This window comes from Pelodiscus sinensis, chromosome 5, assembly GCF_052426305.1.
Source record: "Pelodiscus sinensis isolate ZL-2025 chromosome 5, ASM5242630v1, whole genome shotgun sequence".
Taxonomy (NCBI): domain Eukaryota; kingdom Metazoa; phylum Chordata; order Testudines; family Trionychidae; genus Pelodiscus; species Pelodiscus sinensis.
Window position 1 is genome coordinate 57,286,366 of NC_143056.1, and position 15,460 is coordinate 57,301,825.

The window sequence follows — 15,460 nt, forward strand, 5'->3', positions numbered from 1 at the left end:
TAGGATTTTTAAATCAGCCTGGCCTTGTTAAATAAGTGGAGGGGAAGGGAAATTACAAAATCAATTATAAGTGTCCTTCTGTATCTCAGAATTTAATCAGCTAGTTGAAGAAAAATCTTCCAGCATTTTGTTATAAAAAAAAGTTTTAAAAAATCTATTACATAGAACTAGTCTTTGACCTCTGTCCACAGCATGCTATGCTAGGTAGTTCACTGTGTAAAAATTATCAGGCTAAAACATCTGGGAAAGAAAGCTATGAAACAGCAGGGAATGTGGCTGGTTTATTGTTTATCTTTTGTTTATGAGGCAGTATTCAAGTTTAATTACTACTCTAAATTAAACTCTAACAGGCATCAGGAGACATCCCTTTACACGACTAAGTTAAAAAAAATCCAGAGATTCCAACACTAGATCTTTCAAATAAGTTAACATATATAGGAAGAAATTAGTCATACTGTAACAACACAGGAAGGCATTTAAACACTTGCACTTACTACTGCATGTTTAAGAGTGCTTTATTATGAAAACATTAATATTGTAACAGACAATACTATTATAATTTGACAGCTAAAATAATAGCTAAATTTTGAGGAGGGCTGGGTTAGATCTGGCAGTGAAGGAGAGGAGAGACCTTAAGGGAAATCTTGCCCTCTGTGTTTGAAAAAAGCAAAACAGAACAAAATCCCTAAATGATAAAGGCAAAAATAACTATCCCACCCTTAGCAATCTCTTCAGCAATATTGTTTGATTATTTTCTTTTCTTTTGAGATTTCATGTAGAGAAGGGAGAAAAGAAGTTCACTCTGTTTACCATTAACAGTAAGTGACCAGTTTGGGATGAACTTAGCTGTAGGAAAAATAAAAGTTAAAAACAACTAGCAAAAGATTATTCCAGATGGCATCTGTCATATTGTATCTAGGGGAATTTTAAAGAGATTCCTGCCATTATGAAAACATTCCATTGACAGAATTTTCCTATGCTGCATTTGAAACCCCAGCACAACATATTTAGAACACATAGTAAGTAAATGTTATCTAATAATGTGTATATTTGTAGGTAAAAAAAACATTTGTGCATATATCTATGTGGGTTGGAAACTAAGAGAGTAAGATGTAAGTCTTAAAATGTATTATAATATTTTAAGAGCTCACTCACCTCTAAGCTTTAAATTCAATAAAAGGTGGGGATCTGCAGTTTTCACCAGTATAATGACTAGAAAACTGTACAATAAATAAAAGAGATTTACCATGAAATTCTAGCCCCTTTGACTGGTTGATAGGTAGGGACATAAATGGTAAAAAAACCGAAATGTACTTGTTCACACAATTGAATAAAAGAAAAGAAAGATGGGTGGATACTAATATGTTAATATATTTAGCTAAGCTGTTTCTGGCAGCGTTATGGTTAATGTGCATGTGGTGTGCAGTGTGAGCTCAGCAGTTACTGGGCCAACTGTCTCAGTATTTCTGGGAATTCTGCCTATTCACAGTGCAGGGATTGTTCAATTGCTGCAAAATGTACAAAATGAATTTTACAAAAATGAATTGTAAGGAAGGCCCCATTACAACGATTTTACAGCAAAGATGTCAACATCCATTTTTCTCTCATGCATAGCTAATGATTAAAACAGCATATTCCATTTGCCTAAGACAATTTATTTCATATTGGCACATCAAAATATTGAAATACAATGTTATCTTTACTCTTCCCTTATTATTCATTGCTGCTGAACCCACACTATTGTTCAAGCCATGAAAAATAAAACAAACTTGGCAAGAAAGACTTAAAACAAAGGCTCATCAATATTCTCCAATTTGTCAACATCTCAATTACAGCAATGGGAAAAAATGTAAATTTCATGTGCTCTAAACACTGAGGGGTCTATTCTCCTGTCAATGCACATGCGTAACTCCCGTCACCATTAATGGGAATTACTCATACCCATCAACACAAGGACAGGCCCCAACAACTTGAAAGGAAAAGATGAATTAATAAGAGCTACTTTCTTCCTATATCATCCTCAACTGAAAAAAGTCATTGTTCTTTAAGATTTTTTTCATAGTGCACATAGTTTACCTTAAGGAAAATAGTGCCTTTAGAAATTATGCCTCTCCAGTGAAGCATTATTTAATAGGAAATTCACTTTTTTCACAATACAGCCTGTAGTTTACTTTCTAGCAACAAACTGATAGTTTTTCAATAAAACTGTATCTCCATTCTAGAAGATGTTAAGCTGAAAAGTTCTGAAGATATAAGGAGATGTGCATACAATCCAGTGCATACCTATCTACACATAATTTGTGAAAAGAATGGGAAAAAACAACATAAATGCATGTTGTTTTGTAATAGCGAAGTCTGAGTATGAAAATTCATTTGCATAATGTGTCTGAACACCTTGCATTATTTAATACAACTCATTCCTCTTTTGGGGACTATTATTATTTTGTTTCAAAGCAGACTCAACGTTGTGTATGCTTATTGGGTTAATATAGTTTCAGTATTAAGAAAGACCTTTTCTGCCTCACCAACTAACTGTATTTCCAAATTCACATATCATAATGTATTACACGATGAACAAGAAATTCACACAGACTAACTTTTCCAATATACATCAACCCAAAGATGTAACCTAGGATAAGCATGTGTGATTTCAGTCAATATCTCTGTTGACTTTGCCCTGAAGCAGATAATTAATCTTTCCCATAGAAAGCTACTGTGGGCAAATCAGTGGGACAAAACATCAGACTACCACAGAAAAAAATTAAAAAACTATTTAAGATATTTTTTGAACAAATAGTGCTCAGAGCCTCTCTACAGTGGGTCAAAGCCTGCTCACCTTACTCACACATGTAGAGCCATAGACACTAATGGAACTACTCACACAAGTAAGAAAAACGGTTTAATCCCATCTTGTTAAGCTTGCTGCTAAACACTACAGAAGCTTCCTGCCTTTGGCTTGTAACTTATGCATAAGTTTACCACTGTGGGTGTGATACTGAGAGGTACTGAACATCTGTATAAATATGTTCATATGTGTTTGTAATGTCAGTAAAAATGAAGTCAAACAGGCAGGAATGGGGGACCCAAATTTCTCTAAACAGGCCTGATAGTGGGTGTTTAGCATTCTAAGGATCGGGTCTTTTGACTCAAAAAATTAAAAATATAGCAAACCAGGTATACAATACTGGTATAAAATATGACACTAAAAGTATTTCCCAGAGGGTTCCTGTAGAATATGTTTTAAACCTTAAAAAACTATTGATTTCCTGCTTTTCAGGCATAATCTGCCTTGTTCATTATTTAAAATATACCATAAAAAGATTAAATAAGAATTAAAATCTGTGGGTGATATATCTGTCACCATGGCACAAACCAATATAGAATACTATAAGTTGCTAGCATTTTAAAGCAACCATTTGGATGTTACATATGCATAGGCACATTTTACTTTATTTTGTACAAAATAAGGAAAATGTAGCACCTCAAAAGACTTAGATTCCCCCTCCCCCCAGGAGATGACTGAATGTTAAAGCTGCCCACACCTTTTAATGTGCTGCTTAGGGTTTTACACATCTATTCCCTGGCAAAAACCCTAGGGTCTTCTATCTCTCCTCCCCTTCTTTTAGCCCCTTTCCTGCTATCTCCCTTGCCATAACTCAACTAACCCAACAGAACCAGTCAGTTTTAAATTTCAGTTGGGACCCCAGTGACCTGTTAATGAATCTACAGAGAGGAGAAAAACTCACAGTGTTGAGTTATGCCTGGTGTTGCTAGCTGACTTGGAGTCAGAAATGCTTGAAGCGTTAACGTAATTGCAAGAATGTGAAAAATGAAGCGTTGGGCTCCTGAGCAAAGCGAAAGGTCAAAGCAAGCCTTACACAAAACAAGTCTCTGGAAGATGGCCTCATTAGACCATTAAATCAGCTTCTTTTTTCCCTTCCTTTGTAAAATGTTTTGAGTGTTTTATTTTTATTATTAGATATATTTAATTCTTTCTCCCTTTCACTGGGGAAAAAAAGCTGATGATATTTACTACATGATTTACTATTCACTACAACACTATTTTGTGATATTAACCTGGGTCTATGAATCTGAACCAGGATCAAGTCAATAAATGCTTGGTAGATTACAGGTCATTAATAATTATGTTTGTTAGATGATCAATACAGTGTATAGTGTAGTTTCCCTCATATAGCTGAAGTGACATGTTAAAAACAATACAGACACTCACCACTAATAATTAGGATATTTCATCATTCACTGCCCAAAGGCCCTTTCCCTAACTCTATCAGTGCCAAAATATTTTAACTAATTTCAATCTTCCCCTACATTAACTCTTTTGATTCGGAAAGGGTAGTTTCTATACCTGTGGCATTCTGGTCAGATTCTGTACTTCTTAAACAGGCAAAACTCCCGTATAGCTTTCCAATCATAACATCGGGGGGAGGGCCCACTGTATCAATCCACCTCGTTCTGCACAGAGTGTCAACAACATCCATGGCACCATCCACCCTTCACAAGATCCCATTGACCTTTCCTTAATGGTGAAAGTTGCAACTGTGGAGGGGTGGCTAGGTGACCGAGTGAGAGGATCAGGAAAGAAAGGTCCAGGAGTGTTGGGAAAAAGAGGGAGGTCAAGAGGCAGGACTGAGGAGTGATGTGGATCACTTACCTCAGCCACCGCACCTGACATTGGTGGAAAAGACATTGGGATATTAATGCAATCTGAGGCTGCATTAACTCTTTCATGAATGCCTCCATCCCAGGGAAACCTCATTGGAGAAGTGCCCCAGAGGCAGTAGCAAAGGAGAGTTTTGGCAATGCGGTTTCAGTGGAGTCAAATGACCAGAGAGCCCAAAAAGAGCCAGACAAGCTGGTCTCAGACCTGGAGAACAAGCACAGATTCTCTTCACAGTCAGCTGTGGCCTCTTTCAGATTCTGGGGATTCATGCGACTTGGGGATAGAACCTCTGTCTGTTCTCTAGCTATGAGGCAAATACTGCCCCTTTAGTGGAACAATCCAAGAAAAAGTTAACAAGGGAACTCTTGCATATTTTTTTCCAATAAGTTCCCCCCTTGCAATTTTCCTAGGAGGAGGAGGAGGGAGCAATCTAGGCCACACTCTTCAATAGGACTTTTACCAAAATATCACAGGAGTGTGCATCTTTCAAGTGCCAACAGTCAATTGGAGTCCTGACTTTCAATTTGTAGATAGGCACTTCAAAAGGAAACGTACCAGGCAAATAGGGAAATGCTTTAGGTACAGTTTTCCCTAGCACATCCAAGCAACAACTCAGGTGATTAACTGATTCCTACATAGGAGCCCATCGATGCCTGAATAAGTATAATATATTTGTGAGCATACAATACCACAGACCATAACTTAGAATGATAGATCTTCCATCTGGCTACCTTAGGGTTGACCTCAGCCTAGGCTTCATATCAAATAAGGAGGTCAGACTAGGAGTATTTGCTGACAGCCCCTAGATTTGCAAGCCTGGTGATTAGAAGCTGGGCATTGAGGTGCAGAAGCCTCTGACTACAGAACTCACTCCTGCTAAATATCAACCAATGATCAATCTTTCTGTTTTCTAAGCTGCTGTACAAGGCATGTCTTTGTGGTCAAGCATTGTTTGATAGTGGACCAAGACTGAATTAGTTATGGCTGTTGGGAGTAGGTCATAGATGCAGGTATAGGTCTTATGTGTCTTGCTTGGGTTGGACAGTTCTCATTAATGCACTGATGTACTAAAGTTATGTCCTGTTTCCAGATGCCACAGGAATGGGAGCTTTAAAAGCAATTATATAAATATTCCACTAAATCAGCATAATTTTAGTGACAAGAAACCCATACTGATTATACCTATATCTAGAAACAATAAAGTTTGCTAGTTAATTATGAGAGGTTGCACTGTCCTGCTGCATTACAACTAAAGCCCTCCTTGTCGTTAGTTGCTTTGTCTACCATTATTCATTACAGGCCTGTTCCAAAACTAGTTAAAATCAATGGAATGACTCCCATTGACTTAAGGTTTGATCCAACTCCCACTGAAGTTAACAAATAGATTCTGAATAACTCAAATGGGAGTCCACTTTCTAGAAGCAATGATCTAAATGTGCACTGTACAACTAAACTATAACAATAGGAGAGGGACCCAGTTCAAAGAGGAACTGCTACTAGCACCATGACCCTCTGGGATGTTTAAAATTTGATCCCAGAGTGTAAAACAGGTCTAACATGTTACCCAGTCTACATGGCAGTGTTTGACACCCTATTGGCACAGGCAGAAATGACTGAACACAGTGCCAGTCTGTGGAGAATCAGTCCTCTTAAAAGCTGAAGAAAAAGGGGATTTTAAACTCTAGCTCTGGACTTGAATTTTGCAGCCTGAGTCTGTCTCTATCAAGCATTCAAAATTCATATTTAAAAAGGCAAACACTGCGCAAGTTTTGTTTTCAGTTAGTCAGGGCTGAATTCTGCATCTTCCTTACATGATGTAACAGATTTACAGCTTGCTATAAGACTCCTTTTATAGCTAATATTACAAATTAAATTCTCTGTTTACAGTCCAGCACAAACTACTGCATCACAGCTGGAGAGTATGCCTGACATTATATTTACTTACACCACACAAAAATAAACTTCAGATAACCAAATTTGTAAAGGAATTGGCAGAACTAATCAATTGTTATTACAAAGCTTGTTTGAAGATTAGATATTTCACTTTGAAATAATAATAAAATGCAGCTAAGTAGGTTAAGAAAAGGAAATAGTGTCTCCCTAAGTAACAGCTGATTACACTGGGAGCCTGCCACTTCATGTTTACACTAAGGCAGATGAACTGATATAATAAAAAAGCCAAAGTTATTTTAGTCATGCCTACTTTACACAGGGAAAAAGTTTGACCTTTTACCTTGCTCGCTGCTGTTGTCTCCACTCTGGGAAGCATGGCCCCCACTGGAGGGCCCCGGTGTGCCTGCTGAATGTGTTGAGGTTGCATCATCGTGGTCTCTCCAAGATGAAGGGTTCTGGAGTCAGAATGCCAAGGAATTTTTTCCACAGTTCCCATTCCAATAGCAAATGAGGAACAGAAAGAAAACAGAAGAGGGGGGAAAGGGAAAGTATACAAATTAGCAATTGCGAAATGTGCCAAATATTGATACTGTTTGTACAATGTAATATGTCATCAGCAGTTAAAAGTGGAGGACATACAAAGATTTATTTGGGAAAATAAAGGACCGATTTTTACTCTTCCAACAGCTATCTGGGTTTAATTGTATTAATAGCGAAGCAGTAAAAAAATTCTGCCAAAAGTTATAGTATTTCCTGATGAACTATTTGCAAATGCTTTGGCATGTTTTTTTCTTGGGGTTCTCTAATACTAGAAACTCAAACTGGGATGAGTGTAGTGACGCGTTTTCTCTCATTTTTTCCACATCTGCTTAGGTGGGGGAGGGGGAAATTGAAAGAAAAAAAATTAAAAAGTAAAGGAAAAAGTGGATGGGAGGAGAGCATACCCTAACACTCCTCTCTCTGCCACCAGTCTGAATGTTGGAAATACTTCAAGCAAATGCAGAGCTGTGGGAAAAATAAGCTCCTCTGAAACACATTATATACCAGTAAAGAATTTCTTTCTTCAATATGACACATTTTTAAAGACTTTCTAGATGTATCACTCTTTAACAGTTCGCTTACAAGAACTGTCAAGCCTAATCACCAGGTGATTATATAAAATAATATATATGGTGATTTTTATGTAATTCTTTCCCCATTAATACACATAAAATACAATAAAAAGAATGTAAAAGACAGACCTATGAAGTTTGAAAATACTTGGCTAAGTAGGACTTCTACTACTGTACTTCAGTCACATAATTCATGATAGCTTTTAATTTATTGAGTACTGGTTTTCCTGGAGTGAAGAACTGCTATTTAAAAGGATAAGTGAGGAAAACTGAAAGTTACAGTTCAGTGCTACTTTGTTGAGTGTAGTCTCCTCCTGGTCCTCCTCCCCTTTCCTGATCATTCCCAATACCCTGCTGTTGCTTAAAGGAAAACAGGAATTCTACTGTACAGGAAGAGCTTTATCAGCACCACATGAAGGCAGGCAAGAGATGGAATTTCCTCTGGCAAAAAAGGAGAGCAAGAACACATGAAACAGATCAGACTTGGGGCTGGACCTGCATTACTTGTCACCTGTAAATGACAACTTAGATTAAGCCCACTGTAACACTTCCCAACAAGAAAAGTTTTGAAAAATAAAAAATCTTGGTTGAGAAAATACTGCACACCCTGAGCTATTACAACATCGCAAATACCAAGGACTGTGAATGATGTATGCTGATGCATATATAGCCTGATTCTGACCTTACTGACAGCAATGTAAATCAGAAGTAAATCAAGTGAAGTCAGTGGAGTTACCCTGTGTAAAACCAGTGTATGGGAGATCAGAATCAGGCCATGTATATACAACGAACCATGTCTAGATAATCTTCCAAAACTGATTGATACCACATGTATTACAGCAATGTATAGTGAAGCAGCCAGATAATATTTTTCTACAAACCCAACCAAAACTTTACGGTTCTGATTTAAAGCCCACTGTAGTCAGTTAAATGAGTTCCATTGACTCCAATAGACTTTGGATCAGGCCGTATATAGCCAAAAGCTAATAGGGAGCCAAAATCCTGCTTGCTTTATCTGCACAAAAAGTCCCACTTAAATCAGTTGAGCTATACTAATAAATACATCAGGCAGGATTTGTCCCAGGTTCTACAACAGCCTTAACTTGTCAGCATAGCCAACAGGCTTTAGGATACAAATGCTATTGAACATATTTTCTCTAATATAGAACTGCAACAAAGACTATCAAAAATTACTGATTACACGGTAGTATTATCTGTTTTTTGAGATTGCTGTGCCAGCTAAATCTACCGAAAGCTAATTTACCACCATACCAAAAACCAGAATTAAAATCTGTTACCATCATGTCGCAAGGCAGGTGAAAATGAAAACAAAAGAAAAGATGAAACTTCTGAAGAGTTGAAGCAGCTCAGATGTTATTAAAAATAGACTATGAATGAAAATAAAGTAGGGGGAAGTTCGTAGAGAAGTAAAATGCAAAGACTGAGCAAGTTTCTTTCCAGCCTGGATTAAAACAAGAGTTGTGCCTATGAGCTTCTCTTTTTATCTCTGAGTTAGGAAACCACTCAAATAGCTTCAAGCTGAAGGCAAACAGCAGACAGGAGCTCTTCAGCCCTCTGCAGCCTCTTAGCGTCAGCTGTTTGCCGGATGGTAATCAGATAAAGAGCTAGAAGAAATACATGAAAAAGGAAAGAAACAATAGCATGGCATGAGTTTAGCCCTCCAACAATATCAGGCTGGAACCTTCTTTTCGAATATAATAATTGCAACATGTTCACCTAGGCTAAACTTTTCAGAGACCACAGTGAGTTATGTTAATTTTATGCACTGCAGGCTCACTTAAGCTGGTTGCTGTTAAAGCTCCTTGCCACACATATGAAAATTACAATAATTAGCCAGTAACACCTCAGCTATGTTTTAAGGCAAATGTCATCCAAAACCTATCATACGGTATTCAAAAGCTAGACCAGTCTTTTGTTCCAAAAATGTAATGATTTGGAAAGTATCACTGAATCAGACTTCCCGCAGTTAAAAACCCTTGCTGTCTATACCAGTCCAAGTTGTGCTTGACCTCAGTTTGTAGACCAAGTTTTCAAAAGACAGACTGTATTGATTTGGAACTCAGTGGATTTCTTGTGACATTGGTTTCCTGAGGAAAAGAATTTGGCAGCATTTTGTAGAGAGATAAAAATAATAAAGTGGTTATTTGCAATTGTAGTATACTAAGAATATGTTAGATACAGGGAAATCAACTATTCTTTTATATTATTATAGAAGATGTGATCAGTAATCATAAGGGTGGATCATGAGGTATCACTGTTTTGTACTAAGATACCTCTGTGAGTAATCCAACTTCTTACTTTTTTACCTAGAGAGGTTCCAAATTTGCATCCCTCAAGAAGATCTTCCTGGCCATATTCCCGGTCATTTTCAATTATTTTATGACTATTGAAGCAAAAGTGGCACCCAAATATGCATGTTAACAGGATTACCCACTGGACCTAATCAATACAATTTATTACACATATAGAAAACCTCAAAGCCCACTGAAGCTAGTGGCAGTTTTTCTATTGACTTTCTTGGGCTTTGGATCAGGCCCAAAATATTGCTCTAAAATGAGTTATTGATGGCTAGGATTGCTGTATAAACTGTTAATGTGGTTTCTTTGTAATTTGTGAATAATATTGTTAGGTTTAAAAATGTGCTCTGCAGTGGAAAATCAAATAAGAGAGTGGTGTGATTAAGATGCATTTGATGATTTTATATATACGTATACACAAATACACGTATACACTACAACATAGACGCACATGTATTTAATCATGGACTAAACTACTGCAGTGTACCATAGAAGGAACACAGTTCACATGTATCTATTCCCAGTAGTTTTAATAATTGGGAGTCAAATATGGTGCTCTTCTTGCTCTTACCTAATTGTGTTAAAGAGCAGTGTTACCAGGAGAAAAGCAGTGAATACTGAGTGGAGCACAATAGAAGGAGATGGAAAATAGATACAAGAAGCTAGGTCTCCAGGGGCAGTATTTTCTATTTGCCGGGCTACAGACTCGCAGCTGATAATGCAAGTTGTAATTAATATAAAAGCAGGAGACAATATGGGGAAAGCTTGTACTAGCAGGGCCACAGGAGATCACTCTGCTGCTATCCACGGTTTCTCATTTACACACACAGCCTTCCCTAGAACACACAATGTTGCCAGTGTTTTCTCCCTGGAAAGTTAAAAAAAATTGATTTAGCACCATCATTGAATTTTGCTAAATCTAGAAAAGAGCATGGAGAGGACAAGAGTCTCTGGGCATATGAAGCAAATCTGATGTGTTACTCTTTTGTTGATGCTGCAAATCTGGTGGAACCTGCACACATTTTTAACTAGTACTGGATGTCTTAAGAAGAGATGTTCGAAAACACATTTGCTACAGAGCAATCATTTATTAAATCAGGATTGCATGCAGGCATCTGTTTGTTAATATGAGACAGTGCTGGTTGTTTGTCTTTTCATGGTGCAAAAGTTGGTAAGTGAACTCTTCCAAGATGGCTATGTAAATGCAAATGTAGCGCCAGATGATTGTGCATTCCTTGTACACCCAAAACTTCCACTGGGCAAAGTCTGACAAGCAGCCCCAGTGGAGCTGATTGTGATCTCACACTGGTTTTATGATGGTATAACTCAATTAACCACAGTGAAGTTACTCCTGATTTATGTGTAAGTAAGATCAAAATCAGGCCAATTGACTTTAAATGATCATCTTATGAGTACAGTCAACAGGATTCCACCCAGAGACTTTAAGTGATGTTTTAGATGTACAATAAATGCAGGATTGGGCCTATATATTTGCTTATCAAATAAAACTGTGGAAACTACACAACTACAGTGTGTAAATAAATCAGCTACCCATCTGATTCTTAATTAAGATAACTTATAATTAATTTTACCCAATGTCTTGTAAATCAACTTTGCAACTGATCTTAACAAGTGTCACGATGCCTCTGTTTTCCCAGAGACTATGAACCACTGTACTCAGACAAGCAGTACCTTTGAGATCAATGGAACTACTAATGTGATTAAGACAACAAGAATTTGGCCTTGCCTGCCCTGATACATTAAAACACAATGTACTGAGCCAGGCAAAAACCTCACATACACCCATATTTGATATGATCATGTAATTCAGGATGTGAGATCTTAGAAACTGCTGTAGTGAATGGCAATAATAAACACAAACAAAGAAACTTTCAATAAATAAATAAATGAAGCATGAAAAACTCTAATTTGGCTTGGTGTATATATTTACAGTGAAGTCAAGGCTCTGTATCCCTGAGGCTTACCTTCTCACATATCTGTAATATATTACTGACTAGACTTAAAAACAGTGTTGCATTATCCACCAGCATTACACAAGTAAAACAAAATGTAAGGCATTCTGGTCTATTGAAAAGGAGTAATTTGCTTATTTGTACACATGTGTGAGTTTCATACATGGCTATTTAAAAAAAAACACCCTTGACTTTCTCACCATACTAACATTGCATTTAAGTGAAGTTTCAGGAAGAACTGATGACAGACCTAGAAAGTGGCATCATTCTTAAAGGATGTATAGGCTCCTTACGCTTTGTAGTCAGTTTAACTCTTTGAATCAAACATGTAAACCACCTGTCTGCATAGAATCAAGACTTAAACTGTCAGGATTTTTTATAAGTGATTCCTCCTATTTAATTCTGTCTAGCAACAGTTCTTTTAGAGTGCTACTACTACTTTTAAAATATTTATGATTAATTATTATTATTATTATGCAAAAAACCACCACCAATATAAATATAACTTTCCAATCTACCTTGGGATCAGAGAGACAACATCTAAATCAAAGAAGAAATGCCAGCATCAATGAAATAATGAAATGCATCATTATCTCAGATTTTGGGAACACAATGAAGTGTAATCAAATAAAAATAGCCACATTTACTTGCAATGAAATGCTCAGGAAAAGCACCAGCAATTAAAAACCAGAAAAATTCAACATTCATTTGTGTATTAGAAGCCCCTTAATGACACATGGCAGCAGATCACAAAGAGCTTATAGTAACATTCCAAATTTTAAACTACACACTAAGAAACCTGGTTATATAAAAGTTTTTTGCCTTATCCCTCTTGCCGTAACTATCAAGGTTACCTTTTGACATTTGATAAACCGGTAGGACCCTTTTAGGGTCTGATCCCACATTCCTGGCATTCAGAACATTCTTGATGAAGTCCATAGGATTTTGGGGTGCATGGAGAATGCAGTATCACTGTTCATCTGACAATTTGCTCACTGCTCATCTGACAATGAAATCTGACCAACAGGCAAAACTATGCAACCTGTGACAGATGTCAGAGACCCTCATTTTTTAAATATCTAATTTTCAAGACACCTTTAGATTGCTCAGCACTAATCTTGCTAAAAGGAGTATTAGAATACTTTAAAGCATCTTGATACTCAAAAATCCAAAATAATGAGATCTAGTGTATCCTGATACGAAAACAGAACTATTTAATAGTCAAACTACTATTTCTCTTTTACAACTAGTGCATCAGATGTCTAATCTAGCAAAGACTCTTGTATAAAAAGGAGATAGATATCTATTTACCTGCCTATTTTTAATTATATTTTATGGGTGATCAGTTCATTAGTCAGTTTTCTACTGAAGACTGCATATAAACCAAGGTTGAGCAGAATGAGGCCTTAATCCTGCTCTCACTGAAGTCAGTATCAAGTTAGCGATTAACTTCAATGGGACCAGCATCAGGCCCTAACTCAGACTGGGACTCAGGGAAGAATTGGATGATAGCAGTCAAACTTATGCACAGAAGTAAATAAAGCTGAGCAGAGAAATGCTTAGAAATAGTTTATGATTCTTAAAATACCATGAGCAATAGAGTTTTCAAGCTGAGATAGTTTTCTTTTAAAAACTAAAGGATTTATGAGCAACCTCAGTGGGAATTTAGCATGTGTGGAATGCAGGATTGGGCCCTAGATGTTTATATTGAACAATGATAAATTTTCATTGCTGGGAAACTCAATTTGACCTGCAGTTTGGGCAGGTTTCCCACACACCCCCAGCCCATAACTGATCTGGTGCAAGCAAGGCATGGCTGTAATTAACATCTTTCCATCTACGCCTAATACCTCAAAGCAATAACAAAAAAATAAGGATGTTAAAATTTCAAACACTAATTATGGGCTGTTATATTTACTAAACATAGCAGAATAATAACAAAAAGTTGCAGCTTTTCAGTGGCTAACACTAAAAGATTTGATTTATAAAGTCCCTGCCCCTCTTCCAGTCACTGAATTATATAACATTTAATAGTGCACTAAAATAAAATTCAATATGTGCATTTATTACCAAACAAATATGACAAGACTGCTTATGGCTGCCTGCTTTTCCAGCACAGGTATTGCTTTTGCAAAGATCAATGATTTCTTCCCTGTTCTTATTTCCCTCCCTCCCCTAATTAAGTTATATAAATATCACAGCAGTGGCAATCTAGAAGGGAAATATACAGCCTCTGAATATCCCACTTGCAGAAGTCACACGGTAAATATTGGCTAGTCTCGTATTTCTTTTAGTTACTTTCCTTCAGCTGTATTTTCAAGTCTGGCAAAAGGAATAATATTGAGAGTTACATTAGTACCTAATATACTGCTGCCATCACCACCTAACCTACACATACACATAAAACACACACACACACACACACAATGTATCTTGATACCACTTAATAAGAAGAGAGGTGTATGAATTTTGGGGGTGTCAAACAGCTGTCACATACTGTCACCTCCACAAGAGAAACCTTGGCATACAACAAATTAAACTACACTTCTTTTTAGCTGTCATTATTCATAGCCAATCAGTTGAAATGCTTCTAGTATTTCATGTGCAAATAAAACCAAGAGGAAGATCCCTGGATCAGAACAGTGGGCCAACAGATAAAACAGAGGAAACAACATGCTGTCTCTGTCCTTCTGAAGGGGATCATCAACACCCCACACCAATTTTCACCAAATGAGATCTAGCCTGAGGCAATGTATTAAATATGCATATCAAACCAAATGAAAAAATAAACCTGGAGAGTCAAATTGGACAAATTTGCATGCTTGAACTATTTCATTTTTTAGGTAGATGCACACAAAAGAACAGTTCGATTTTTATTCTGGTATTTGCATACTGACAATTAGAAAAGGTTTTCCTTCTGTATAAATAGAGGTGTATTACTCCTTAATGTAGAACAGCACCGTATAAACACTCCTTATTGTAGCCCTGTCAAAAGTGTGTGTGTGTGTGTGTGTGTGTGTGTGTGTGTGTGTGTGTGTGTGTGTGTGCGCGCAAAGTTTTCTTAGGAAAACAAGCGAACATTTTTTAAAAAATCCAATAAGGAGACACATTTCCCAAAACGCATGAATAAAATGTAACTATGATACAACTCTTCATTTCCCAGTTGGTGTTCTGGTTGCACAAATTATTGCTTCCTTTCAAAACAAATAGCAGGGGGCTAAAGTAAAAAATGTTATAGCTCAAATCTCCAGGAAATAAAAGGCTTTAAATTATAATACCCAATGAAGTGGTAAACCCTAAAGGGTGCAAGATAAATGGGTTGTCATATTTACTTGAGTTTGTTTTTTGGGCCACAAAAACAACAGGAGATTCTTCTTAGTGAAGATAATAGTTATCAAATTATCAAAATGCTAACCCCTTCCAACCTTGTCCTATCATTGTGTGTGAATTTAAATATTATAATAGAGTACTGCAAATTGGCTT

The 15,460-nt window shown here is 36.8% G+C and overlaps 1 protein-coding gene across 17 annotated transcripts in view; it reads right to left on the bottom strand.

Moving 5' to 3' along the window:
* MEIS2 (Meis homeobox 2) overlaps nucleotides 1-15,460 on the bottom strand; it is a 202,720-nt gene that overhangs the window by 179,905 nt on the left and 7,355 nt on the right. For all 17 annotated transcript variants that reach the window (XM_006132700.4, XM_006132698.4, XM_075927029.2 and 14 more), the window contains exon 7: nucleotides 6,915-7,029. In XM_006132700.4, the coding sequence (XP_006132762.1) occupies nucleotides 6,915-7,029 (115 nt within the window). The remainder of the gene's footprint in view (nucleotides 1-6,914; nucleotides 7,030-15,460) is intronic.